The sequence below is a fragment of the Gossypium arboreum genome, chromosome 9 (genome assembly GCF_025698485.1).
Source record: "Gossypium arboreum isolate Shixiya-1 chromosome 9, ASM2569848v2, whole genome shotgun sequence".
In the NCBI taxonomy this organism is placed as follows: domain Eukaryota; kingdom Viridiplantae; phylum Streptophyta; class Magnoliopsida; order Malvales; family Malvaceae; genus Gossypium; species Gossypium arboreum.
In genome coordinates, this window is record NC_069078.1 from 83,673,587 (window position 1) to 83,701,064 (window position 27,478).

Consider the following 27,478-nt stretch of genomic DNA (forward strand, 5'->3'; position numbering starts at 1 on the left):
AATTCTTTCACAATCTCACTTGCAATATCCGAATTAGAAAAAGATCTAACATCATCTATCATATTAGAAAATTCAACACTCTAAGAATTAGCATTCTCCATCGCGTCTCGTAGGCATGACCTCTTCATCAAAATTAAAACATTGGCTATTAGGGTGAACACATTCAACATCACCAACTATGGTCAAGTAAACCATAAACATGAAAAATAATTGTAGAAAGTCTCTCACATTTTACTTGTAAACATTGAACAATCCTTCCTTGAGCTCCCTTCAGCAAAATATAGCACAACAAGCACTACGGGAAAATAGACTTTTAACGGCCTTTTTTTGCCTTTTTAAGCGCCGCTAAAACTATTTGCAGCGTTTTTACAAGCACCGCAAAAAACGCCGCTATAGATAACGCCGTTAAAGTTTGCGGCGTTTATTTAAAAAAACTCAGCTAAAGGTCATAAAATTTAAAAATATATATATTATAAAATATTATAAAGGTCATGAAAAATTAAAATTCATTATCAAAATATTGAGAAGAATAATATCCATGATATAAATATAAAAATTTTCTATTAAAATTCTATTAAAATTCATTATCAAATTAAATTTTCTATGAAAAATTTAACTTTAAAACTAAATATAAAAATTGATAAATTCAAATTTAGAATTTAAAATAATAAATTAATAACACAATTAAAATCCAAAAGTTAGAACTCAAGTTATTAAATATTAAAATAAAAATAAAAATATAGAATCAAAACTAAAATAAATAATAAAATTAGATTAAATATAAAGATATAAATAAAATATAGCAAGTCTTTTACTAACAACAAGTTCAAATGCATCATCTTGTTTGCGAACCTAAACAACACTGAAAATACAAAGGTCTTTTATAAAAGACAAATTGCTAAGTTTTGAACTAGGAATTCTAATACCTCGGAGGACAATGCAAAGGTTAAAGCTTCATAAACTACACTCTCATCAAGACAAGATGCCAATGAACCTACAAACAGAGGGGAAAAAATATTATAGATTTGAATAGTCTGAAAGTGTCTAAAGGATTTTTGTACACTACTCCAGTCTGTTAATACAGAAGTCGTTGAAAAGGCTATGCATAATATGTACCTACAACATACAAAATAATGTAACGTGAAACCTAAATCCGTTAACTACGAAATTGCAGGAAAAGAGATCTCTTTTCTAGCAACTAAACACTTCAATCTGCAGCGATAAAACATTTCAATTTCTAGCAACTAAACACTTCAATTTGCAGTACTTAAAACATTTTAATTTACAACATTTAAGCACTTCAATTTACAGTGTTTAAACACTTCAATTTGCAGCACTTTAACATCTCAATTAACAACATTTATATATATAACTCAATTACAGCAATAAAACATCTCAATTTCCAGACAATTCAATTTACAACATTTAAACATTTCAATTTACAGCATTTTAAACAATAGCAGCCATCAATTAAATAAGAGGAATTTTAAACATTTAATAGTTATTTCCATCATAATCGACAGCAAATTATCCACCATTTAATTAGCTTAGTTTCAGCATTAATTCGGTAATGAGCAACAATATACAGCAACATTCAATCCACCATACAAAGATATTTCAAACATCAATTTACTCACTTCCGGACCTCATTAACAGCAGCAATTTAACTGATTTCTTTCATACAGTTCTTCCAACCCGCAACAGCAAGATTAAACCACTAAGGATTGATCTTACCTAAACCTGATAAACCATGTTATTAGGATGTTGAAATTTGAAAACCAAGATCATTGCTAGTGCTAATTAATAAAAACAATAAAACATCTAAATGTTGCAAGACAATAAGTTAGGAAAAATAGGGCATGCTTTCAATACTTAAAGGCTAGCTCAAAATGTTCCTAAGTTGCCAAAAGGACTACTAGAGCACTGAAATTTAGTAGGGACTTGAGACAGCTAGAGTTCCTTTCTTTCTACCTTTTTCATTTCATTTTGTCCTCCATATAAATTAATTAGAGCTATAATTTCTCTTGCAAAAAAAAAAAACCAACTACTATCATGAACATTTAAATACTTGTGCACATAACGAGATGAATTATTTCAAGGAACAATTAGTATAAAAAATTAAGGAATTGTTTCAAGGAACAAAATAATAAATACAGAGCATGTTCTGGGTAAAAAATTAACTTTGGAACAACAAAACTAACAACAGTTTTAAGCTCAAACTTATACATTTATTCAATTATATAATTAAAACAACAATCTTATATAAAATAATAATATAATATTTAATAAATATTCATAAAAAATGAATAAAATATGTAATTACATATTAAATTAAATGAAATATGCCGACAATTGGAAGTGTAGAACATAGAGATATAAATATAAATCTCAAGGATTTCAAACCTCAAAAACAGGCTCTGATTGGTTCCTTGGAGTTCTTTTAACAAGCGATATTAGTATATCCATATGCTTTCAAGTAGAAAAATTTATTCAAGAGGGTTACTGTTTATGAATGGAATGCTTGTTAAGTGCCATCTATTAAAGACTACTTACAATTTTCTCAAGTCCTTTGCGAACTAGTGGATCACATTCAATAACACCATACCTTCTACTGCCTTTGCTGGTAAAGGATAAACACAAAAAAATAAGAATTCTATTGTGAGTTATAAGTTATGAGTTAAGGCACAAATAATGAAATATAAGCATTATTTAAAGAATAAATCATACCAAGTATGGAGAGAGACCTACCTTAGCAGATATTTCCAAAGATTTCATGTAAATTTCATTGCTGGGATCCTACAAATACAAAGCTACCAAGTTAAAAAAAAAGCATTCAAGCATTGAATCTATAGATCCATCCATAAATGCAGTAATTGATACTTTAGCCAAACAAAACTACAGAAAAACCTCATCAACTAATTGCTGGAAATATTGAGCTGCCTTTTCGAAGTAAGGCCCGGCCTCATCTTCCTTGTTAGTCAAAAATGCAAAAGAAGTCTGAGCATTTCCCAAACACCATAAAGCATTATGCTTCTTAGGGTTAATCGACAGAGCCTCCTCTAGCTTCGAAATAGCATCTATTCACAATTAATTTTTAGTAACAAAGAAAATTAATATTTGAATTACTAATGAATGAAATTAAATTTATTATGTGCATATATATTATGAGAACCTTGAATCATTTTCTGTGAATCTGGAATGCTTTGAAATTGACACAACTCAAGTAAAGCTCCAGCCCATCTTATTAAGTTCTGCAAACAATAAATATAAATTAGCCAAAAATCAATTTTAATTGAAAAAAAAAAGATGAAGAAGAAGAAGAGAAAAACGGATCAACAGAAGGAGGAAGCCAACGTCGGCATCGAGAGGATTGGAAGCATAAGTAGCTTCGGAAATTTTACAAGCTTGCTCGAAAAAGTGCAGCCTATCGAGCTCACTCGACGATTCCATGGCTGCTCGTTCTAACTTCTTCTTCTTCTTCTTTTACCAGGTTCGATATTTCTTATACAAATAACTTGAAGATAAAAAAAAAGATAAAATAAAACGGGAGAGAGTCCGGTGAAGGGAGTAAAAAAGTAGCAAATACCTAAGAACGAGCAACAAAGATAATCTCACTCTCCATTTGCTTTGCTTCTAGCTTTATTATTCAATTCAAGAGTTACTGCTGTTGATGAGGGTGGTTAAGAAGAAGAGGAGCTTAAAGTAGCAAAAGCGGCAGAGAGAAAAGGTGTTTTGAGGATACCGATTTTAGGGGGAAAATTAGGAGTTTCAGGGGGGAATTTGGGGATAAAAAGGCGCCATTTTTTAAGTAAAATAATTTTTGCTTATCTTTTACGGCATTTTTCATAAAAACGCCACTAATCTCCATTTTATATCTTTTTTTTTTTGTTATCAATGTTTTTATTTATTTATTAATTTTTTTTAGGTCTAATATTTAAATACATCAAATGGTTTAGATTAAATATTTTTGAAAATAAAAGTATTAATGTAACACCCCCTAACCCCAAACCGTCGCCAGAACGAGGTTATGAGACATTACTGGACATATCGGACAACTTACGAATAATTTACAATTAATATAACTTTCATAGTATAATATAATAATTAAGTCCCTATCTTGAACTCTCGAAGTTCAAACACGATTAAAAGTAGAACGGGACTTGTTCGAGTATTCCAATTTTTTTTTATAAAAATTTCAAGACATTTCGCTTATTTTTACCTAAACCTCCTGCAAATTCAAACCAAAACAACCAACACCAATATTTCACATTCATATACTAATATTTATATTATTAACAAAATTTTAATTTAATAACTATCATAGCATCATTCAAAATTGATTAAAACTTCATTCATTTAACAACTTAATGTTCATGTATCAAAATATCATGTACTTTCCTTACCATTTCATTTAACCATCTAAATTTTATAATTCATCCTTCACTACCCAAAGTAATATACATATTCAAGTGACTAAATAACACCTATGTACATGCCAGTTTTACCCAAAAGAAAAATATACATCACCAAGTTTGTGTTGGAGTCGGGATTGTTCTGGATGCTGAGCCGGGACACTTGACTTCTACTAACTTGTGCATGGAAACAACCGTACGCTGAGTATGGATATACTCAGTGGTATTACTATAAACCAAGACTATTTAACATTAATAAATTACAAACATCAACCATAAATTTTATAATTATTTAAACTACTTTTATATAAAATTATTTTACTTCATAAATCTTAAATTCATAATTCATTTTTCTCATACTAACTCAATTCATAATTTAGTTCATACATTCTTTCTCGTACTTTTCAATAGTGCTAAAACAAATAATCTCATTTTCAAAATTTCATTTCAATTATTTACCCTATTAACAAAGCTCGGACTATGACAGATACGCGGATTTCCACCCAAACACACCAGAATATCCAACCCAAACACACCCGGAATATTGTAAATCCTCCATAACACACCGGTATAATATATCCTCCCAAACACACCAATAAGGCATTAAATGCCTATTCGGATAAACCGAAGTATATAATAACAGAAACATCTTCTCGGCCGAACTACAATCTCTTCATCACATCACAAATCCAATGGCATGCCATTTGTATCGAATCTAGTCCGACAAGTTAATAGGGTATTATTTTACTTTTTCTAATTTCAATTTCATTTACACAAAAAATTTCAATACTCATTCAATTCAAATATCTATTATCTTAATTCATATACAAATTAATTTTCACACAAGTGTATACCATCAACACCATACAATTGTCACCATTTATTTATTTTTCAATCAATACACTTTTCAAATAATCACATACTTACCTCAAGCCTTACTTACCATACATAACAATTAAAATTTCAGCAATCAATAATAATTAAAATTTAAATTATAGTAATACACATCGTAATTCTCTCGTTTTAGTCCTCGATGACTTTCTCATTTCCTTTCGATGCTGATGCTTCAGGTTCTTTGTTGGCTACGAAAATAATAGTAATTTACATTATTATTTACAGCATTAATTATAATAAATAATTAAATTTCTAAACAACTCCTACCTTATTCCCAATTTAATCCTAACTAAACTTAATTATTTTCTTAATCCAATTCACTCTCTTTTTCTATTCAAATTTTGTCTAAACTTATATTTAACTATAAAATTTCCAGCATATTTCTCTAATTTTGAAATTTCTTCAATTTAGTCCCTACAACATAAAACTTATAGCCTAGTTTACAATTTAATCCCTTAATCAATTCTAACTTAGAATTCATTCAATTAAATCCCTAATTCCATAATTTTCCAACATGAACCCTACTTGGAAACATATGAACTCTTGAACTATCAACTTAATTTCATCAAAATCTTGTTTCAAAGCTCCTAAAACATCAAAATTAACTAAAAAGGACTTAATTGACTTACCTTTTAAAGCTTCAAACCTTAAAACCCTAGTTTTTCCTTTCTCTTTTCTTCATTTCTTTTTCTTTCCCTGTTTCAAAATGCTTCTGTTTTGTTTCTTCTTTTTTCTTTTGTCTTTCTTTTTATTCTTTTATTATTTCATTTATTTTACTTATTTATTTTATCATTTAACTAATATATATTATTATTAATTTAATAACAATATAATTAACACATTTGTATACATGTATCTTTGTACATTTGTACACTATTATTACCATCCATTTGTCTTTCTTTTATTTATTTAACAAATAAAAATCTTATAATATTAATATTTAATTAATAAATATCTTTAACTTAAAATTTAAGTAAATACATAATTATAATACAAATGTATATATTCATATTATTACAAATGTCATTATTTAATTTGTTTTTCATACCAAAAATCTTATAATTTAATTATTTAATTAACAAATATCTTTATACTTAAATTATAAGTAATTAAATATTTAAATTACAAATGTACCCATACAATTCTTACACATGTATATTTTATTACCATACAATTGTCTTCTATTTAATTTATTTATAATATATTATCAATTAAATAATCATAACAATTTAATATAAAACCATAATAATAATCATTATAATATATAAAACCTAAAAAAATCTTTGATTTTATTTCACCAATATGCCACCTCATTTGTAGTCAATGGCTTAATTGCCATTTTAATCCTTTTATTTTCTATTGCTTTATAATTAAACTTTTACCCTTTATTCAATTTAATTCTTTTATTACTTACTCTAAATTAAGCTAAATTCACTTAATTAGATCCTAATTAGACACACCACTAGGCTCATAAATATTTTTAATAATTATTTTGAACTTATTTCACTAAGACGGAGGCCCTATAACTCACTTTTCCTAGGTGCTGTGAATTTCGGTCATTACATTTCTCCCCCCCTTAATAAATTTCGTCCTCGAAATTTACCTGAGAAGAGATGAGGATATTGTACTCTCATAGTTTCCTCTGGTTCCCAAGTCACTTCTTCAACATTATGATTTCTCCATAGGACTTTCACTAAAGGAACCTTTTTATTTCTTAACTCTTTCACTTCTCGTGCCAAAATTTGAACCGGCTCTTCTTCATATGATAGATCAGGTCAAACTTCAATATCTTCTGTAGAAATTATATGAGAAGGATTTGATCTATATTTCCGTAGCATCGAAACATGAAAAACATCATAAATCCTTTGTAATTCAGAAGGTAAAGCCAATCGATATGCAACTGGTCCAATTCTTTCCACTATTTCATACGGTCCAATAAAACGTGGGGTCAATTTACCTTTCCGACCAAATCTCAAAACTTTTTTCCAATGAGAAACCTTTAGAAATACTTTGTCTCCAACTGAATATTCAATATCCCGACGTTTCAGATCAGCATGAGATTTTTGTCTATCAAAAGCTGCTTTTAATCTCTGTTGAATCTTCTTGACTGTTTCTTCTGTTTCACGAATCAATTCCGGCCCAATTACTTTTCTTTCACTCAATTCCATCCAACATACTGGTGATCTACATTTTCGACCATATAACGCTTCATACGGAGCCATCTGAATACTAAATTGGAAACTATTATTATAGACAAACTCACTAGTGGCAAATATCGCTCCCAACTTCGCTTCAAACTCAATAATACAAGCTCAAGCATATCTTCTAGTACTGAATTACCGTTCGGATCGTCTGTCGGTTTGGGGATGAAAAGTCATCTTGAAACTAAGTCTAGTACCCAACGACTCATGTAATCTGTCTCCAAAATCTCGATGTGAACCGAGGATCTCGATCTGAAATTATTGATATCGGAATGCCATGTAGTCTAACAATTTCTCGAATATATACGTCTGCAAGCTTCTGCAACGACCAATCAGTCCTGACTGCTATAAAATGTGCTGACTTGGTAAGTCTATCAACTATCACCCAAATAGCATTCTTTTTGCTTGCTGACAACGGTAATCCCGTAATAAAATTCATCGTGATGCGATCCCATTTCCATTCAGGAATATTAATAGGCTGAAGCAATCCAGTAGGAACCTGATGTTCTACCTTTACCCGTTGGCAAGTCAGACATTTACTTACAAATTCTACTATGTCTCTTTTCATCCCTGGCCTCCAGTATAATTCTCTTAAATCTCGATACATTTTCGTGCCTCCCGGGTGCATAGCAAACGAACTATCATGAGCTTCACGTAGAATTAACTCTTTGAGCTCAGAAGTATTTGGAATACAAATCCGATTTCGAAACCTCAAGCATCCACAATCATCAATACTAAAATTTTCTACTGTGCCATTCTGTACCATCTCTCTTTTCTTCAATAATTTGTCATCTTCCAACTGAGCTAATCTAATCTGATCAAACATTACCGGTTTTACTCTTAATTCGGCCAAAAGACTCCCATCATCAGTGATACTAAGCCGTACAAACATTGCTCTTAATTCAATTACAGCTTTTCTGCTTAATGCATCAGCTACAACATTAGCTATTCCCGGATGATAGTCTATAACACAATCATAATCTTTCAGAAGCTCGATCCAACGCCTTTGTCTCAAATTCAATTCCTTCTGAGAAAGAAGATACTTCAAACTCTTATGATCAGTATAGATGTAGCATTTTTTACCATAAAGATAATGTCTCCAAATCTTCAATGCAAAAATCACAGCTGCTAACTCAAGATCATGAGTGGGATAATTCCTTTCATGTGATTTCAATTGACGAGATGCATAGGCTATTACCTTCCCATCCTGCATCAATACACAACCCAAACCACTCAAAGAAGCATCACTATATACTACAAATTCTTTACCCGATTCTGGCAATGTCAAAACTGGTGCTTCAGTTAACATTCGCTTCAATGTTTCAAAACTTTTCTGACATTGATTATCCCAAATAAAAGGAACATTCTTCTGCAATAGTTTAGTCATTAGTAGTACTATCTTCGAGAATCCATTTACAAACCTCCTGTAATACCCAGCTAAACTGAGAAAACTGCGTACCTCCGATACATTATTTGGCGCCTTCCACTGAACAATTGCTTCGATCTTTTTCGGATCAACTCGGATTCCATCTGCAGATACTACATGTCCCAGAAATACCACTTCTGATAACCAGAACTCGCATTTACTGAACTTTCCATATAACTGTTTCTCTCGTAAAATTTGTAGAACTATTCGAAGATGCTGATCATGTTTTGCCTCTGTCTTCGAATATACCAATATATCATCAATGAAAACCACCACAAACTAATCTAAATACGGCTGAAAGATACGATTCATGAGATCCATAAAAGCAACTGGGGCATTTGTTAACCCAAATGGCATTACCAAGAACTCATAATGGCCATACCTCGTACGAAAAGTTGTTTTCGGTACATCACTTTCTTTTACCTTCAACTAATAGTAACCCGACCTTAAGTCAATCTTCGAAAACACAGAAGCTCCTCTCAACTGATCAAATAAATCATCAATGCGAGGCAACGGGTACTTATTTTTAATTGTTACCTTGTTCAACTGTCGGTAATCAATACAAAGTCGCATAGAGCCATCTTTCTTTTTAACAAACAATACTGGAGCTCCCTAGGGTGAAATGCTTGGTCTAATAAATCCACGATCTAGTAAATCTTGTAATCGCACCTTCAACTCTTTCAACTCGATTAGGCGACATTCGATCTGAGGTATAGAAATTGGTGTTGTACCTGGATACACCTCAATAGCAAATTCAACCTCTCTGTCAAGTGGTAAGCCCGGTAATTCTTCTGAGAATACATCTAGAAACTCACGTACAGTCCTAATCTGACTGCATTGACTCCCAACCGCATCGAAATTAATAACATATGCCAAGTATCTTTGGACAACCTACTGCGATAATTTATTAGCCTTCATCATTGAAATAATGCGTGTCGAACCACGATACGAATGCCATTCACTTCAATTCTATTCCTATTTTCTGTCTGAATACTAAACCTCTTTTTATAGCAATCCAAAACTACCCCATGTTCATATAGCCAGTCCATACCCAAAATGATATCAAAATCACCAAAAGGCATGATCAACAAGTCCACAAGAAACATTTTATCATGTATTATTAACGGGCACCTCCGACATACTCTATCTACTAATACCGTTTGTCCCAAAAGGCTAGACACTTCTATAGAAACTTTAGACATTTCAGATTCTAATTTCCCCGATTCGACTAGTTTTGAATTTATATATAAATGTGACGAACTCGGATCAATTAAAGCATAAATAGGCTCAGAATACAATAAAAATATACTTGTAACAACATCATGTGCATCGCCCTCCTCACGGTCCGGACTACGTGACGCTCTGCCGGCGCTTTCTGGCCGCTTCCTCGCCTCTCATTGTGTAACTATATCGCTTGTTTCTTCTGACACCTCCACCTCTAGACACAGAACCCGAACCACCCCTACTAGATCCTCTGCCACGAACAGTAGGTACTGATCTTTGAGATGTTGCAGGTGTGGCACTTTCACCTTTCGGACAATCTCGAATGAAATGATCTGTGGCCCCACATCGAAAACATCATCGAGTTATCCTCCAACATTCACCTAAATGTTTCTTTCCGCAATGCTCACAGTTTGGAATTTCTATACTTCGGGATGGACCTCTCACACTACTAGTAGATATTGTCATCTGTTTACCTCTGCTTCTACCACCTCTATCTGAACTAAAACTAGATCTCCAGTCACTTCTTGATTCTCTGAATCTCTTCGGTAATGGATTAGAACTAGTAGTTCCCATACGTTTCCCAGCTGATTTACCAATTTCTGATTTTTTATCCAGACCCAGTACTTGTTCTATCATTTTTGCTCGCTCAACCAGATCAACAAGTTTAGTAATTCTGAGACTTACCAATTGAATCTTGATTTCATCTCGCAGTCCCCGTAGAAATCGTTTACAACTATCAGCCTCGGCTGGAACATATTCTAAAGCATACCTGCTCAATCTAGAGAACTCTCGCTCATAATCCAATACTGACATATTCCCCTGTTTCAACACTAAAAACTCTTGCTTTTTCTCTTCGATGTACAATTCCCTAATATACTTCTTCTGAAATTCTTTTTGAAACAAGTCCCAAGTTACCTGATCATCCGGCAAATGTCTAACCACAAATTCCCACCAGAGATACGCTTCTCCTTGTAACAGTGATACAGTACATATCAGACTCTCTCAGGGGGTGCAGTCTAATTGTTGCAAAACTCTTTTTTTTATTTCTATCCAATTTTCAGCAACGGATGGATCAGCTCCTTTTAATCCCTGAAATTTCGTGGCACCATATTTTCGTAGCTCTTTAATTGGGGCCTGTCTAACAGTAGGTACAGATGTAGTAGTAGGTATAGCTCTCACTATATGCTGTAATGCATCAGCTATATCTCTTAACACTTGTGAGGTATTTCTTTCTCTCCCTACGTTAAGAGATTGATTATTTAACGGATTCACACCAAGTGTAACAAATTCAGTTTCTTCTAATTCTTGACTTCCAGTATACATTTCCTGTTCAACATTATCCATTCTTTCATCTGACATTTTATCTATAAAACAAAATCAAATAAATACATTAGCATCCAAAAATCCCGACTCAATTTCGACTCGACAGTGGCATGTACTTCTAAACTCACTTCCGAGCCCAATTTAGCCCGAGAATCGGCTAAACCTGATAGCTCTGATACCAACAATTGTAACACCCCCTAACCCCAAACCGTCGCCGGAACGATGTTATGAGGCATTACCGGACATATCAGACAACTTACGAATAATTTACAATTAATATAACTTTCATAGTATAATATAATAATTAAGTCCCTATCTTGAACTCTCGAAGTTCAAACACGTATTAAAAGTAGAACGGGACTTGTTCGAGTATTCTAATTTTTTTTTTTATAAAAATTTCGGCAGCATTTCTGCTTATTTTTACCTAAACCTCCTGCAAATTCAAACCAAAACAACCAACACCAATATTTCACATTCATATAACTAATATTTATATCATTAACATAATTTTAACTTAATAACTATCATAGCATCATTCAAAATTGATTATAAACTTCATTCATTTAACAACTTAATGTTCATGTATCAAAATATCATGTACTTTCCTTACCATTTCATTTAACCATCTAAATCTTATAATTCATCCTTCACTACTCAAAGCAATATACATATTCAAGTGACTAAACAACACCTTTGTACATGCCACCTTTACCCAAAAGAAAAATATACATCACCAAGTTTGTGTTGGAGTCGGGATTGTTCTGGATGCTGAGCCGGGACACTTAACTTCTACTAACCTGCGCACGGAAACAACCGTACGCTGAGTATGGATATACTCAGTGGTATTACTATAAATCAAGACTATTTAACGTTAATAAATTACAAACATCAACCATAAATTTTATAATTATTTAAACTACTTTTATATATAATTATTTTACTTCATAAATCTTAAATTCATAATTCATTTTTCTCATACTAACTCAATTTATAATTTAATTCATACATTCTTTCTCGTACTTTTCAATAGTGCTAAAACAAATAATCTCATTTTCAAAATTTCATTTCAATTATTTACCCTATTAACAAAGCTCGGACTATGACAGATACGTGGATTTCCACCCAAACACACCAGAATATCCAACCCAAACACACCCGGAATATTGTAAATCCTCCATAACACACCGGTATAATATATCCTCCCAAACACACCAATAAGGCATTAAATGCGTATTCGGATAAACTGAAGTATATAATAACAGAAACATCCTCTCGGCCGAACTACAATCTCTTCATCACATCACAAATCCAATGGCATGCCATTTGTATCGAATCTGGTTCGACAAGTTAATAGGGTATTATTTTACTTTTTCTAATTTCAATTTCATTTACACAAAAATTTTCAATACTCATTCAATTCAAATATCTATTATCTTAATTCATATACAGATTAATTTTCACACAAGTGTATACCATCAACACCATACATTTGTCACAATTTATTTATTTTCAATCAATACACTTTTCAAATAATCACATATTCCATAATTCACTTATTCAATTCAATTTGATTCAATTTATATCACTTTCATTTTCACTCAATATTCATATCAATTTCACATACTTACCTCAAGTCTTATTTACCATACATAACAATTAAAATTTCAGCAATCAATAATAATTAAAATTTGAATTATAGTAATACACACCGTAATTCTCCGTTTTAGTCCTCGATGACTTTCTCCTTTCCTTTCGATGCTGATGCTTCCGGTTCTTTGTTGGCTACTGAAAATAATAGTAATTTACATTATTATTTACAGCATTAATTACAATAAATAATTAAATTTCTAAACAACTCCTACCTTATTCCCAATTTAATCCTAACTAAACTTAATTATTTTCTTAATCCAATTCACTCTCTTTTCTATTCAAATTTTGTCTAAACTTATATTTAACTATAAAATTTCCAGCATATTTCCCTAATTTTGAAATTTCTTCAATTTAGTCCCTACAACATAAAACTTATAGCCTAGTTTACAATTTAATCCCTTAATCAATTCTAACTTAGAATTCATTCAATTAAATCCCTAATTCCATAAATTTTCCAACATGAACCCTACTTGAAACATATGAACTCTTGAACTATCAACTTAATTTCATCAAAATCTTGTTTCAAAGCTCCTAAAACATCAAAATTAACTAAAAAGGACTTAATTAACTTACCAAATTAACTCCAAGCTTCAAATCCTTAGTTTTCTCTTTTATTTTTCTTTGCCTTTTTCTTTCTCTTTTTCTCCCCTGCTTCCCGTTTTCAATTCTGTTTCTATCTCCTTTTGTTTCTTTATTTCTTTAATTCTTTTATACTTTATTATTTTATCAATATAATATAATATTAATATCATATATTAAAATTTCTTTTACTTTAATATTAAGTAAATTAATAATTATATAACAAGTGTACATATTTATATTATTACAAATTTCATTATCTAATTTGCTTATTAAATAAAAATCTCATGATTTAATTAATACATTAATAATTATAAAATATCTTTATACTTAAATTATAAGTAATTAAATATTTAAATTACAAATGTACCAATACAATTCTTACAAATGTATATTTTATTACCATACAATTGTCTTCTATTTAATTTATTTATAATATATTATCAATTAAATAATCATAACAATTTAATATAAAACCATAATAATAATCATTATAATATATAAAACCTAAAAAAATCTTTGATTTTATTTCACCAATATGCCACCTCATTTGTAGTCAATGGCTTAATTGCCATTTTAATCCTTTTATTACTTACTCTAAATTAAGCTAAATTCACTTAATTAGATCCTAATTAGACACACCACTAGGCTCATAAATATTTTTAATAATTATTTTCGAACTTATTTCTCTAAGACGGAGGCCCTATAACTCACTTTTCCGGTGCCCGTGAATTTCAGGTCATTACAAATTTAAATATTCAATTAAAAATAAATTGTATTTTAATACAAATAAACCAGTTAAATTATAAATAGACAGATGAAACTTTTTTTAAAAAAAGTGCTGCTAAAGCCACTAAAAGCTCAATATAAAATGAAAAACTTTTTGCGGCGTTAAAGATCAAGTATTAGCGCCATTAAAAGCTCAAGACGAAGTTGTGTAAAGTTTTTAGCGGCGTTTTTTCAAAGCGCCGCTAAAAATCGAGCATTAGCGGCGTTTTTTAAAAAGCGCCACTAATGCTACTGAAGCTTAGTTAAAACGACGGCGTTGAGCATAAGTTTTGCGGCGTTTTTTTAAAAAGCGCCTCTAAAAACGCCCCTAAAAGTCAATTTTACTGTAGTGAAGGCTTATAAGAATCAATCTCTAATATGATATAAATAAATTTTCATCAAAGCATATAGTCCAACTTGTGATTTGAATTAGTAAAACCATATGGTTATTGATAAGTTTATTTGTATATTGATTTATCATATTGAAAAGCAGATCATAAACGCAAATACAAAATAACGCATTATTAAAAATATAATTGAAAGTTGAATATCACCACCTTAATCTTTGATGTTTGCACTTCTATATTGATTACGTTGGTTTTTTCTTTCAAATGTATTTGAGTCAAAATTTTAAAATCAAAGCATCCTTAATAATCAAAGTTTTCAAAATTAAATTAGTAGTCGAATTGATTGGACTATTTGCCAGTTCTTCAATAAACTCATACAGTTTAATTAAATAAATTGTTAAAAAACTCATAAAAATAAGAAAAAAATTAAAAAATTTATTCAACCTATTTTTGACTCAATTTAACTTGTCGGTAGTGATTCAAATTCTTTTTATCTTAATATTTCAATCGATTCTAGATTTCACCGATAGATTTGACCCAATTTTAATCACAATGAAAAAGGGCAATGAGAAAAAGGATTTTGTCATCGTGACATCAATTGTTAGTGAAATGACGTGGAGTATTATTTTTTCTAATTTTTTGTTAAACCGACGTGGTATTAAGCCGCATTTGCGTGGCTGAGTAAAATCTTTGGCGGAGACTGAAATGAAATCACGAGAAATCCAAATTTCTCTCCTTTAGGACGCTATGACTGAATGAAAAACCTACACGTGGTAAGGTGCTGGGGGCCCAGGGAACAGGACCACCGGCTTAATGTCGGCGTCGCCTTTGGACCAAGTCCTTGCATATCATATACTGCCAAAACTCAACTTTTTTTAGTCTCCCTCATTTATAATTTCCTAACTCTACATAATAATTACCCCATTTTTAGCTGTCTTTAGCTATAACGAGTATTTCTTTTCAAAATTACATCAGTACCCTTTTTCTAAAATATTATATCACTATTTTTAATTCCTAATTTATTTTCACAGAGCATTAATGACTTCCACAACGAATGACGAAGTAAGAAAATTTTATATTTTTGTCAATTTTAATAATTTATATTTTTATAATTTTTAAAAATTAAATTAAATTTTATTATTTTTGAGAATTTAAGTAAAATTTTATAAATTATAGATGACATAAATAAAAATTTTTATATTTTAGGGAGGCGGAGCCCTTATTAACCCCTTGACTCCGTCACCGAAATCATGCAATGTGATATATTATACAATACAAATATAGATTTATTAATGAGGTATGGTCTTAAGATTTACCCATACAATTACTAAAATAAAAGCTAATAATAATATTAATATTTGAAGTATTGGTTCATACAAACATATAGCCGTAAATTCAGTATAAAAAAGTCGTTAACTTCAAGTTTTGGTTGAAATTAAATTTAATATTTTTTGAAAAAAATAAAGCAAATGGGAGAGAGAATAGAAGGAAGATACGGGGAGTGTTATAAGATTGAGTTGTGAGCGATAATTAGGTTTTGGTCACATGCAAATACATCAAATAGTCCCAGTGGTATCCATATATATGTGGGCATTGGAGGGCCGTCTTTCACGAGCCTTGTTATTGATAAAAACTTTTTCAAACCTCATCTTTACGAATTTAATGCTCCACATCAACCCCCGGATCCCACTTTTGATGATGCTGATGCCTACCTTTCTAGTCTCATGAAATTTTCCTCATCATGTTTGGACATGATTTTGTTTAATGAGTTATTAATGTTTATATTTATAAATAAAGTCTTTTTATCGTTACAACAACAACCATAAAATCAAATTAAAATTAAAATTTAATCCATCGTTAAAATTTATGTTTTAAATTTATATAACATCAACAAAAATGGGAAAGTTTTTAAAACTTAGTTTAGAGTTTTATCAGTGTTTAATTAGCAAAGATAACATGTATTGCAGGTGTACTATACTGGGAAGTTCATAGAATGGAACTTTGAGGCCGAAAAATCTGACTCAGAGAGAGAGAGAGCAGTAATGGCATTTGGATTTTGTGCTGCAGAAGAAATTTAATATAAATAAATAAAGATAAAAAGGAAGAGAGAGAAAAACATAAAATTGTGGCAGAGAAATGAGGAGCTGACTCTGTTTTTGTAATAAATTCAAAAAGTAGGTTTTTAGGGGCAATGAAAAGTACGGACACGTGTTGGGACCCACGCGTAAAGTCAAATTTCAGATTTTTTTTACTTTATCCATCAGATATGTCGCAAACGCAGTATGACCCTTTCAATCTTCTTTTATCTGTTCTCTCATGTTTGATGTTCTAAAGTTAAAGTAAAATATTAAATAAGGAAATTATTAATTTCCCATAAATAAATATTAAAAATAAATATTGTATAATACTATAAATAGAAGAGGAATTCACATACAATATAATATTATATTATACAACTTTACCTAAATTAAAATTTTCTAATTATCAAAAATTATATAAAAAGTTTTCAATTGTTAAAATAAATACACACAAAAAAAATAACATTAAACCCATCATGATAGTAGGCAGGCGTGGGTATAACTTTGTACCCGTCTCACATAATATAATGAGCAAATTTAAAATGTAACAGTACTCAATGTATTCTACACCTTTTTTTCCTAAGAAATAATTATATTTATTTAACTAATATTTATAAGTATATAGAGGATTATATGGGTCTGGGACACGAGAGTGATGGGACGGAGATGATTTTAGGTTTATACCCGCAACGGGTTATGAGGCAAGGATGGGATAAAGCTCCTCACACACACCCCGCCCAATAGATAATGCATTTAGTATGCATTTTAGTATTAGTTTTATAAATTGGTAAGTAAAAGAAAAAAAAAAAAAGATATTGCATTAAATATATATATTATTATTAGTTGGAGCTGGACTCACTGTGCGGCTATAAATACACCAAAGCTTGAACCAGAGACATCTCTCAACACAGTTAAATTCTAATCCCCTCCTTTGAAACCCCCAAAATAAATTATTTTTCTTCATTTCCACGCCAAAAATCTGGGTTTTTCTTTTCTCACATAGCATTTGCCCCTTGGCTTTAAAGTTGAACCCAACATTTCTTCATCGTTAAACTATCCATATTACCTTTGGTCTCTGTTTCAAACAAAGAATCATACCTTTCTTTCCAAGTTGGAATCTCCTTTGAGGGACCTTTTTTTTTTTTTTTTTAAAGGCTCCTCTGTTTTTCCTTAATCCACTTTTCTATTGCCTTTTGGTTTTTGTTTTATAAAGGAAAAAGGGGCAGTTTTTAAAGTCCTGTTTCCTTTCTGAATCTTCCCTCCCGCACTCTGTTTTCAAAAAAAAAAAAATGCAAGAAATCTATCATCCTTTTGGATTCAAAAATGGCGTTGATATTGGATCTTCGTTATCACAAATCATATTATCAGGAGGCTCTAATACTTTAGATTCAGTGTTCTCTCATTGTGCATCACTACCAACAGCCATTGCCACCAACTCTGTTTACGAGCCATTAGGTTCATCAGTCTATCTCCGCCAGAGGGATCTCCTTCAGAATTTCTGCCATGAAAACAAAGGGAACCCTTCATTTTCAGGAAAATCCGTAAAGGGTAGTCTTCAAAACTGCCCAAATCCTCCATCGACGACCGATTACTTGAGCCCACCTCAAAAGAAGAAGCTTTACAGGGGCGTGAGGCAAAGGCAATGGGGCAAATGGGTGGCTGAAATTAGACTCCCGCAAAACAGAGTCCGAGTCTGGTTAGGCACTTATGACACAGCTGAAACCGCCGCTTATGCCTATGATAGAGCCGCGTATAAGCTTAGAGGCGAATACGCGAGGTTGAATTTCCCGAATACCAAAGATCTAAGTGAGTTGGGGTTTGCAGATTGTGCTAAATTGAATGCTTTAAAGAATACAGTGGATGCTAAGGTTCAAGCCATTTGTCAAAAGGTGAAAAGAGAGAAAGCTAGAAAGAAAGCCAAAAGATCACCTGAAGCTGAAAAGCAAGCCAAAGTTCCAGAGCCATGTTCATCGTCTTCGTTGTTATCGCCGGCGGTTTTTAGCGAAAATTTAAGCAACGAATGGCCGTCGCCACCGGTGTCCGAAGATGGGTTTTGGAGATGTGCGAATTCGCCGTCCTCTGTTTTGAATGACTATCCGTCGATGATTACAGAGGAACCCATGTTTGAAGACTGTTCGCTTTCAAGAATGCTGTCTTTTGATGCTGATTTGTTATGGGAGATTCTTGCTAATTAGGATAATAATTATGTTTCATTTTTTTCCTCAAAAAATCAAATATCTTCAGCAGATAGCTGTTATTTTTTGTTAGGTACTTACTTACTAACAATGGTGTCATGCTGTTTATGGGGTCTGGTTTAGGGTTTTGGTTTTTAGTCTTCTCTTTTTCCTTTCTTTCGATTTTGAGGCATTTTCTGAGTTTGGATTTTGTTTTTCTTCTCAATGAAACATATTAATAGTTAACCATGTTCCATGAGCTTCTATTACATTAAAAAAATGTTACCCAATTATTATAATTTTATAATATTTTGTATAATTATATAATTACATAAACTATAATTCAATTATATAAAATATTTAAAAATATTACCATTTTGGGAATATTTTATAAAATACATAAACCATTATTTAATTATACATAAAATTTACATTAAAAATCAGTTATTGTTTGGACACCACTATTATTGATGTTCCATTTGGATTTTACTGTATCAGTGCAGAAGTTTATTTTTTCTTTCCTAAAATTTCACAATTACAAAGTTAATACAATTACACGTATAAGATATTTATAGATACAAATAAATGTTTGTATTGAAATTATAATTAATACAATGTAAAGCTAATCCAAAATCAAACAAAAACTGAACTAATATGGAAGGAAGGGGATAAAATTCACACAAAACATAAGTATATGACAAAAGAGAGACCGTATATCATTATTACAAATGGTGGAACTCGAGCTCAAATTTTTATGGACTTGACCATATTGGTTGAACATATTAATAATCTCCGACTCTGCAATCCCTTTAGATCCATCAAAACAAAATGCCAATAGAAAATGAGTATCGGGTTCGACAGAGTTGCCTGAAAACACAAAAGATCAAGTTAGAGCCTGCGTTTAATTATTCTTCTTCATCTTTTTTATGATTCTATGTATGAAGTAGGAAATCTGCTCCAAAACCACATTTTTGCCAATAAACTGTTTTTACTGCAAATTTATCTACAGGCAAGCAAGTTTTTATGAAACACAAGCTGACTAAACATTACCTGAGAATGTTTATTAAGAAAAAAACAATGAAATAATGAAAAATAATCCATAAATGCAAAACCCCGATGAACATAATCGAATTATAAATAACAGGGAATTCCTCTAGGCTGCCCTCTGGACTCTGACACTTCTCGAGATTATTTCCTTTAGATCATCGCAGCGGCTGCGGTGATAATCGATCCACAAGCACAGCTGCCTAATGGCTTCTCTCTTCTCCTCTCCTAGTCCGAGCATGCCTTGATCTTTCTCTTTCATTGCTGTCTCCAAGACTTCCATCTTCTTCTCCAGCTGATTCATGGCTTTTAGCAGATTCTCCTTCTCCGCTTCTTCCTTGTTTGCCTTAATCCGTAGCTTCTCCACTTGATCTAACAGAGTAGATTCTTGTTCTTTCTGATAGTTCAGCTGCTCAATCAAGTTTGTCACTTCATTCCTTAGTCGCTTCTTTTCGCTCTTTGTCTCTTCGACCCAATGTTTTGCAATCCTTAGCTCTTTCGATGTTTCTTCAATGCATTCCTTGTAGCTGCTACACTTCTCTTCAAATTTCTGGATGACTGCTTCAAATCCAGTCAAGGTAATATTCACATTCTCGGAGATATCAGTGATCATCTTGCAATAGGCTTCGTTGTTGGCAGCAATTATTCCAGATAATACTGAGATCCTTTCTTCAAGCAGTCTTTGTTCTTCCAGGTACCTTGCTTCTGCTTTTCTGTAGCTTTCTTCGTTCTCAGTTAGTAACTGTTCTGTGACTCTAAGTTTTTGGTTTGACAACCGGAGCTTAACTTCAATTGTTCGGACATTCTCAACCAAAGTACTGAGCTCATCTCCTTTCATTTCTATATCTCTTTTCAAGTCTTCAATAGTTTCCTCCAACTCAGCAACAATTTCATCCTTAGATTGAATGTTCGTATTGTGCTCTCCTGCCATTTCTTGCATCTTCCGTTCTGTGATTTCGATAATTGCCTTGCACTCCTGAAATGAAGTTTCAAGTTGTTTGTATTCATTGCTTAGCTTGTTAAATGCATCTTCTTGTTCTTTTAGCATTCTCTGATGATCCGTGATCTGGTTTATGAGGTCATTTTTCTCATCTTCCTTTGCTTCCAAATCTCTTTGAAGGTGCTCAACCATTTGCTTCAGATCAGCTGCTATCTGACTTTTAGATTCGAGGTTTGTACGGAATTCTTCAGACATTTCTTCTGTCTTCCTTTCAGCAATTTCAAGATTTGCCTTGCACTCTTGGTATAAGCCTTCAACCTCTTTGTATTCCTCGCCCAACTTCTTATATGCCTCCCCCTGTTCTGTTAGCATTCTCTGCTGATTGCTAATTTGGCTTTCTAGTTCGGATTTCTCGTGCTCAAACTCAGTTTTCACTCTCTCAAGCTGCAACTCCAGTTCATTTCTCTGGTTCTGTATTGGATCCAACTGCTGCTGCAAATCGTTGACCTGTGCCACTAGGGCTGTTAATTGGGAGGAAGTTTCATTCTCCAAGCTGGCATGCTTTTCTTGGAGAGCATTGAACTCGAGCCCTCTTTCTGCCAACGTTTTCTCTAATTCAATGGTTTGACCCTGTAAACTCACTATTCCCTCCCTCAATTGACCATTCTCTTCGATTTTAGTTCTCAAGTCCTCTTCCAGTTCACCTTTCTGGTTCTTTAGAGAAATGACCTCCAATTCTAGTTCCTTCATTTGTGCCAACAAACCCTCTTTCTCCTGCAGAACTCTCTGTTGATCCTCAGTCTTGCTTACTATCTCTTCTTTTGCCTTTTCTATCTCAATCATATGATCTGAAATAGCTTGTGTTTTACTCTCAAGCTGAACTTCAAGTTCAGCTTTCTGGCTATGCATGGATCCCAGTTTCTGCTGCAATGTATTTATTTCATCCATCAAGCTCTTGACTTGGTTTGATGCTTCATCGCCTTTAACTACAATATGTTCTTCCAACTGAGCTTTCTCAGTCCGCAGCAACTCCATGTCTCCTAGCAGATTGTTAATCTGCACTGTCAAATTCTCCACTCTAGATAATGATTCTGTCTCATTATCCTCAAACTTCTTTGTGAGAGTAAAAAGTTCTTCTTGTCTCGTTTTTAATACCCTCTCGAGTTCTGAAATTTGATATTGCAGTCCCATATTTTCCTCCCTCAGCTGACCATTCTCTTCGATTTTAGTTCTCAGGTCCTCTTCCAGTTCACCTTTCTGGTTCTTTAGAGAAATGACCTCAAATTCTAGTTCCTTCATTTGTGCCAACAAACCCTCTTTCTCCTGCAGAACTCTCTGTTGATCCTTGGTCTTGCTGACTATCTCTTCTTTTGCCTTCTCTATCTCAATCACATGATTGGAAATAGCTTGAGTTTTTCTCTCAAGCTGAACTTCCAGTTCTGCTTTCTGGCTATGCAGGGACTCCAGCTCCTGCTGCAAAGTATTTATCTGATCCATCAAGCCCTTGACCTGAGTTGATGCTTCATCGCCTTTCACTACAATATGTTCTTCCAACTGAGCTTTCTGGGTGCGTAGGGACTCCATGTCTGCTAGCAAATTGTTGCTCTGCACTGTTAAATTCTCCACTCTAGATAGCGATTCTTTCTCATTGTCCTCAAACTTCTTTGTGAGTGTCAAAAGTTCTTCTTGTCTCTGTTTTGATATCATCTCGAGTTCGGAAATTTGGGATTGCAGTCCTAAACTTTCCTCCCTCAGCTGACCATTCTCTTTGATTTTAGTTCGCAAATCCTCTTCCAACTCACCTTTCTGATTCTTTAAAGAATTGACATCAAATTCTAGTTCCTTCATTTGTGCCAGCAAACCCTCTTTCTCCTGCAGAACTCTTTGTTGATCCTCGGTCTTGCTTGCTATCTCTTCTTTTGCATTTTCTATCTTGATCACATGATCGGAAATAGCTCGAGTTTTACTCTCAAGCTGAACTTCAAGTTCTGCTTTCTGACTCTGCAGGGACTCCAGCTCCTGCTGCAAATTTTTTATCTGATCCATCAAGCTCTTGACTTGAGTCGATGCTTCATCATCTTTTACTGCAATATGTTCTTCCAACTGAGCTTTCTGGGTGCGTAGTGACTCCATGTCTGCTAGCAGATTGTTGATCTGCACTGTCAGATTCTCCACTCTAGACAATGATTCTTTCTCATTATCCTCAAATTTCTTTGCGAGAGTCAAAAGTTCTTCTTCTCTCTTTTTTGACATCATCTCAAGTTCTGAAATTTGGGATTGCAGTCCTATATTTACCTCTCCCAGCTGTTTTGCTTCACTTGCTTTGTTCTCTATCTGCAGCTCCTGTTCTCTGTTTGTTGCTCGCAATTGTTCCAACTCGAGTTCCAAGCTTGTCACTTGTGCCTCTAATTCTTTTAACTGGGCAGATGATTGATTCCCATGCACCTCATGCAACTCTTTGAGCGTCAAAAGTTCCCTTTCTTTGTCACCCAGTTCCTCTTTTGACTGACTCATTTCAGCCATGAGTTGTTGTATGGTGCCCTGGGCCAGCTCAATCTCATTTGAAACCTCAGAAAGCTTCAAGTTCAGGGAGTTATTCTCTTCCACTGTAGCATTAAGACTGCGGCTCAATTCTGAAACTCGCTGTTCTGAAGATTCCAGCTTTTGCTGCATATCGGAAACTTCCCCCCTAAAAGTGTCTAGCTCTTGCTTTAAACTTATATTTTCCTCCTTCAGCAAACTAACTTCTCTTCTAAGATCTTCTGTAAACTTCTCACCATCTTCAATTCTTTTAACAGCAGTTTCTTTCTCTAGAATTAAGTTATTGTTTTCTTGATACAGCTCCTCAGACCTTTGGTTCAACTCAGCTTCCATCTTGGCAGCAGCGTCCAGCTTATGCGTCAGCTCTTCATTCTCAACCACAAGTTTTGATTTTTCACTCTCTGATCTTTCAGAATCAAGCTTCAGATTTGTGATGATTTCCTCTGCTTCTCGCACCTTGCTTAAAGAAGCAAGATAATCTGAATTCAATGCATCTTTTTCTTCTCTTGTATCTGTCAGCTTCTGCTTAAGTTCAGCAATTTCCAGATTTGATGTTTCAAGTTCTTGTTTAACGCCTTCTGCTATTGCCTGAAGTTCTCTTTCCAAGTGCCCATTTTTACTGCCACCATCTTTTGAATAACCATCAGAGTCGGAATCTGAGCTTGATGAAGAGGATGCATCTTTTTCTCCTTTGCCATGAGCTTTTTTCCTCAGCTCCCCTGTGAGATGATCATAGTGCGCATAGAGGTTTTGGTAGTGTTTGTGGAAATCCTCGATTAACTGAACAAGTGGTTCCTTCTTGGAGTTAGCTATAGGAACTCCATTTTCTTCAACTTCTTCATCGTTAATGAGCTTCAATATTGTTGCCACCTTTTCATCAATTTCTGAAACGGAGGGAGTTTACATTTGAGATTAAAACATGAAGCAAATCATAAGTGGAAAATAATGTTAAGCTGATTGTCGCAATTCAGAACACCCGGAACCAAATTCTTTGTCACTCGGACTCACATGTGAGTGCCAATACGGGTAATTGGAGGGGCCTTGAAGGGTCATATCCTCATACCAATGTTCAAATATGTGTTGAACTTAAGTGTCGAACATAGACACTTAAAGAAAAACGAAAAGTCGGAGCAACGTAGTTCAAAGTTATAGGTAAAATAGAAAATTGCACCCCAAAGAAATCAGTAAATGTAGAAAATTACCTATTTTACTTCCTTTAAGCTCTTCATCCTTTTCTGGATCAACATGATGCCCAAAGAAGGACTTTATAGACTCCCTGAACCGATGCTTAGTCATCTCTTCAGATTATCAACTAATTTTGCTCAGCAAGTCGGCATGAAGATAAGGCAATCTATATCTCAAGAATAAAAGCTGAAAAAACAGAATTATGGACACTTTGTAATTAGTTTCAAACTATGTCAACCATAAACAATACAGCATAGTCTTAGCCACAGATTGGATCGATTGCAAAAGTAAAAAGACTAGTAAACAGACGGCTTATTTCGGGTATTAATGGTCCCAAACTCACTCCCCTACGCTAGAAAACGATCGGCCTTCGTCTATAAGCAGACAACGAAACAAGTGACAAACTACACTGAATAAGAAAATCTTACTTTTGTTGAATAAGTGCTACTTTTCTAATAAAAATAAGATAAAATCAAAATCAAACCCTTTGCCTTTTTGGCAACCCTGCTTAAGATACAAAATCTCAAAGCATCTTTTTTCAGCTTAAGATGACAAAATCCCAGGCCCTGTTTCTTCTTGACAACCCAGCTTTAAATGACAAGATCTCAATTTTTTTTTTCTAACATGGGTCCACAAATCAAGGCATGCATCTTCATTAATATTTAATATTTACTACCTTCATTATTAAGCATTATCAAAGTCGAAAAAAGAACTGACTAGACTAGCTGGTCGAATTGGCACAGCCGAGAATCGAAGGGTTATTCGATTAGATGATTTACATAAGACTGGATGATGCTTGAACCAGTTTAACTGGAAAAAGAACCGGTGAAAAATCAAGAGAAACCCATTTTTATTTTTTTTCTCTATTTTTTAAGTTATGACACGTGAACCCATAAGCTCATAGATTCCAAAAAAAAAAAAAACCTACCATTAAGCTAAAATGCATGTTCTTATAAATCATTTACTAGATTTATCAGTTATTTATTTTCTAACATTTAAAATTGTTTTAATTATTTATTTAAGGAGTAAATGGTCAGAAAAGTGGCAGATATGATTCTAGCGTGGCGACACCTCATCATCACATTCATTGGGGATGGTATCCAGCCACGCCAGAAACAGAGAAAGCTGATTTGGAATCGAAACGATAAAAGACAGCTATTATTTGAAAGAAAAAAGGTGAGCTGTTCTTTTTGTTCATTCATTTTCTTTTTCCATTTCATTCAAATAAGTCAAGGCCGGTCAGTCAATCATCACTCAATTACTCAAAAACCTTTTTTCTTTTATTATATATGAAAAACGAAATATTATTAAACAAAAAAGATAATAAATAAAAAAGCAGTAAAGGAATAGCATATCAGTAGAAATTTGGCATTACTGTCACCTGAGATTCTGAGACTTTCTCGTAACTTTCCTTTCTCAATCTTGTATCGGAAGCTATGCTATATTTCTGCAAAAACAAATAAATATATCTTTTGTTTAAATCGAAACAGTAAAAATATTGAATTTAAGATAAATAACCGAATCAACACTGATACAAGTGATAAGTTCAAAACGAAGAAAATCTGAAAATTTTTAAAGAAGATTTTTTTACTTGCATTGGAAATCATGATCTAATAAAATTTCAGCTCTAGTCATTTTCAATTATGGAGTTCGAAAATCAAAACCACAAGGAAGTTCAAGGGAACAAAAAAGATATAAGTTAGTTTTATGTTAATGAAAACAAGTGAATCGAAGTTAAAATTCAATCATAAAATCATAAAAGGGAAATAACTGAACTAAAATTCAACTATCAAACTGATCGAAGGTTTTTTGATTGAAAACTGAAGTCCAAGTAATCAAAAACATGAAGCAAGTGATGATTAATCAGTTGATGAACAAAGCTTACCTTAGAATCAGAGCTCCAAAGCTTGATTAAGAAGAAGAATCTGAAAAACAGAGCAAAAAAAGAAAAGAAAAAAACTGAGAGACTGAGAGAGAGTTCTGTTATTTGATAAATAGAAAGAGCATGATGTAGCTTTTTCTATTTTCAGGATATGGAATGGAATTTTTGGAGCCTTCTTTTATTCTGATTTTAAGTAACTACCCTTGCCTTTTTTATTTTATTTCAGTTATGCCCTTTCAATTTCTCGTCACCAGAGATGATCTGAACAAATTTCATTGGTGTTTCACGTTTATTTCTTTATTTTACTTTCTGTTCCAATTGGCTGTCAGACAATGAAATTTCTCTATTCAAGATAGTTGGATTCAGTTTCAGAATAAAAGTATACTTGATTCTATTATTATTTACTGTATCTTTGAAATTTAAGTGTAATTAATCATATATTTTTATATAATTATTATAATTAGTAGATTTTACTAAATTGAATTTAAAGATTATAATTGTTATAATTATTACTTTTACAAGAAAAATTATTATTTCCCAAAATGTATCCCATTAATTATTTCTTAAAATAAGTCGTTTTTTTTTGAAAGGATTTCGACACCATTTATATTTATCGAAATTTAATAAAAAAATTTACTTTTGAACTTCCATGGATCAAGGAGGGATCATAAAACCTGAATTTCTACTCATAGGTCCGACTTTGAACATCATGTCTCTCAAGTTTTGTTTTAATACTTTGAATGCTTTCTAAGTTTTATATAATAATAAAAAGGAGAAAAAAAATAAAAAATAAGAAAAATGGTTAGAATG

The 27,478-nt window shown here is 32.7% G+C and overlaps 3 protein-coding genes across 3 annotated transcripts; 1 reads left to right on the plus strand and 2 right to left on the minus strand.

Moving 5' to 3' along the window:
• Positions 1-2,608: 2,608 nt before the first annotated feature.
• Positions 2,609-3,450, minus strand: LOC108456533 (mitochondrial import receptor subunit TOM20-like). The gene is made up of 5 exons (XM_017755086.2): positions 3,355-3,450; positions 3,173-3,251; positions 2,908-3,077; positions 2,728-2,796; positions 2,609-2,620 (listed from the first exon to the last, which is right to left on the minus strand). The coding sequence occupies exons 1-5, from the start codon at positions 3,448-3,450 to the stop codon at positions 2,609-2,611; spliced, it is 426 nt and encodes a 141-aa protein (XP_017610575.2).
• Positions 3,451-17,775: 14,325 nt separating this feature from the next.
• On the plus strand, positions 17,776-19,325 carry LOC108456263 (ethylene-responsive transcription factor ERF061-like). The gene has a single exon (XM_017754860.2). It carries the CDS (start codon positions 18,192-18,194, stop codon positions 19,095-19,097), a length of 906 nt encoding a protein of 301 aa, XP_017610349.1. The 5' UTR covers positions 17,776-18,191; the 3' UTR covers positions 19,098-19,325.
• A 719-nt stretch (positions 19,326-20,044) lies between these two features.
• LOC108456887 (COP1-interactive protein 1) lies at positions 20,045-26,813 on the minus strand. The gene is made up of 4 exons (XM_017755621.2): positions 26,672-26,813; positions 26,168-26,233; positions 24,804-24,972; positions 20,045-24,485 (listed from the first exon to the last, which is right to left on the minus strand). The coding sequence occupies exons 3-4, from the start codon at positions 24,895-24,897 to the stop codon at positions 20,230-20,232; spliced, it is 4,350 nt and encodes a 1,449-aa protein (XP_017611110.1). The 5' UTR covers positions 24,898-24,972; positions 26,168-26,233; positions 26,672-26,813; the 3' UTR covers positions 20,045-20,229.
• Between the last annotated feature and the right edge of the window lie 665 nt (positions 26,814-27,478).

What these genes read in the sequence shown, in the direction of transcription:
- LOC108456533 (XM_017755086.2), bottom strand. Translation starts at nt 3,450, where the DNA reads ATGGAATCGTCGAGTGAGCTCGATAGGCTGCACTTTTTCGAGCAAGCT. An exon ending in TTCACAGAAAATGATTCAAG is followed by an intron (nt 3,078 to 3,172) that starts GTTCTCATAATA and finishes AATTGTGAATAG; the next exon opens with ATGCTATTTCGAAGCTAGAG. An exon ending in TCCAGCAATTAGTTGATGAG is followed by an intron (nt 2,797 to 2,907) that starts GTTTTTCTGTAG and finishes TTGTATTTGTAG; the next exon opens with GATCCCAGCAATGAAATTTA.
- LOC108456263 (XM_017754860.2), top strand. Translation starts at nt 18,192, where the DNA reads ATGCAAGAAATCTATCATCCTTTTGGATTCAAAAATGGCGTTGATATT.
- LOC108456887 (XM_017755621.2), bottom strand. Translation starts at nt 24,897, where the DNA reads ATGACTAAGCATCGGTTCAGGGAGTCTATAAAGTCCTTCTTTGGGCAT. An exon ending in GCTTAAAGGAAGTAAAATAG is followed by an intron (nt 24,486 to 24,803) that starts GTAATTTTCTAC and finishes CCTCCGTTTCAG; the next exon opens with AAATTGATGAAAAGGTGGCA.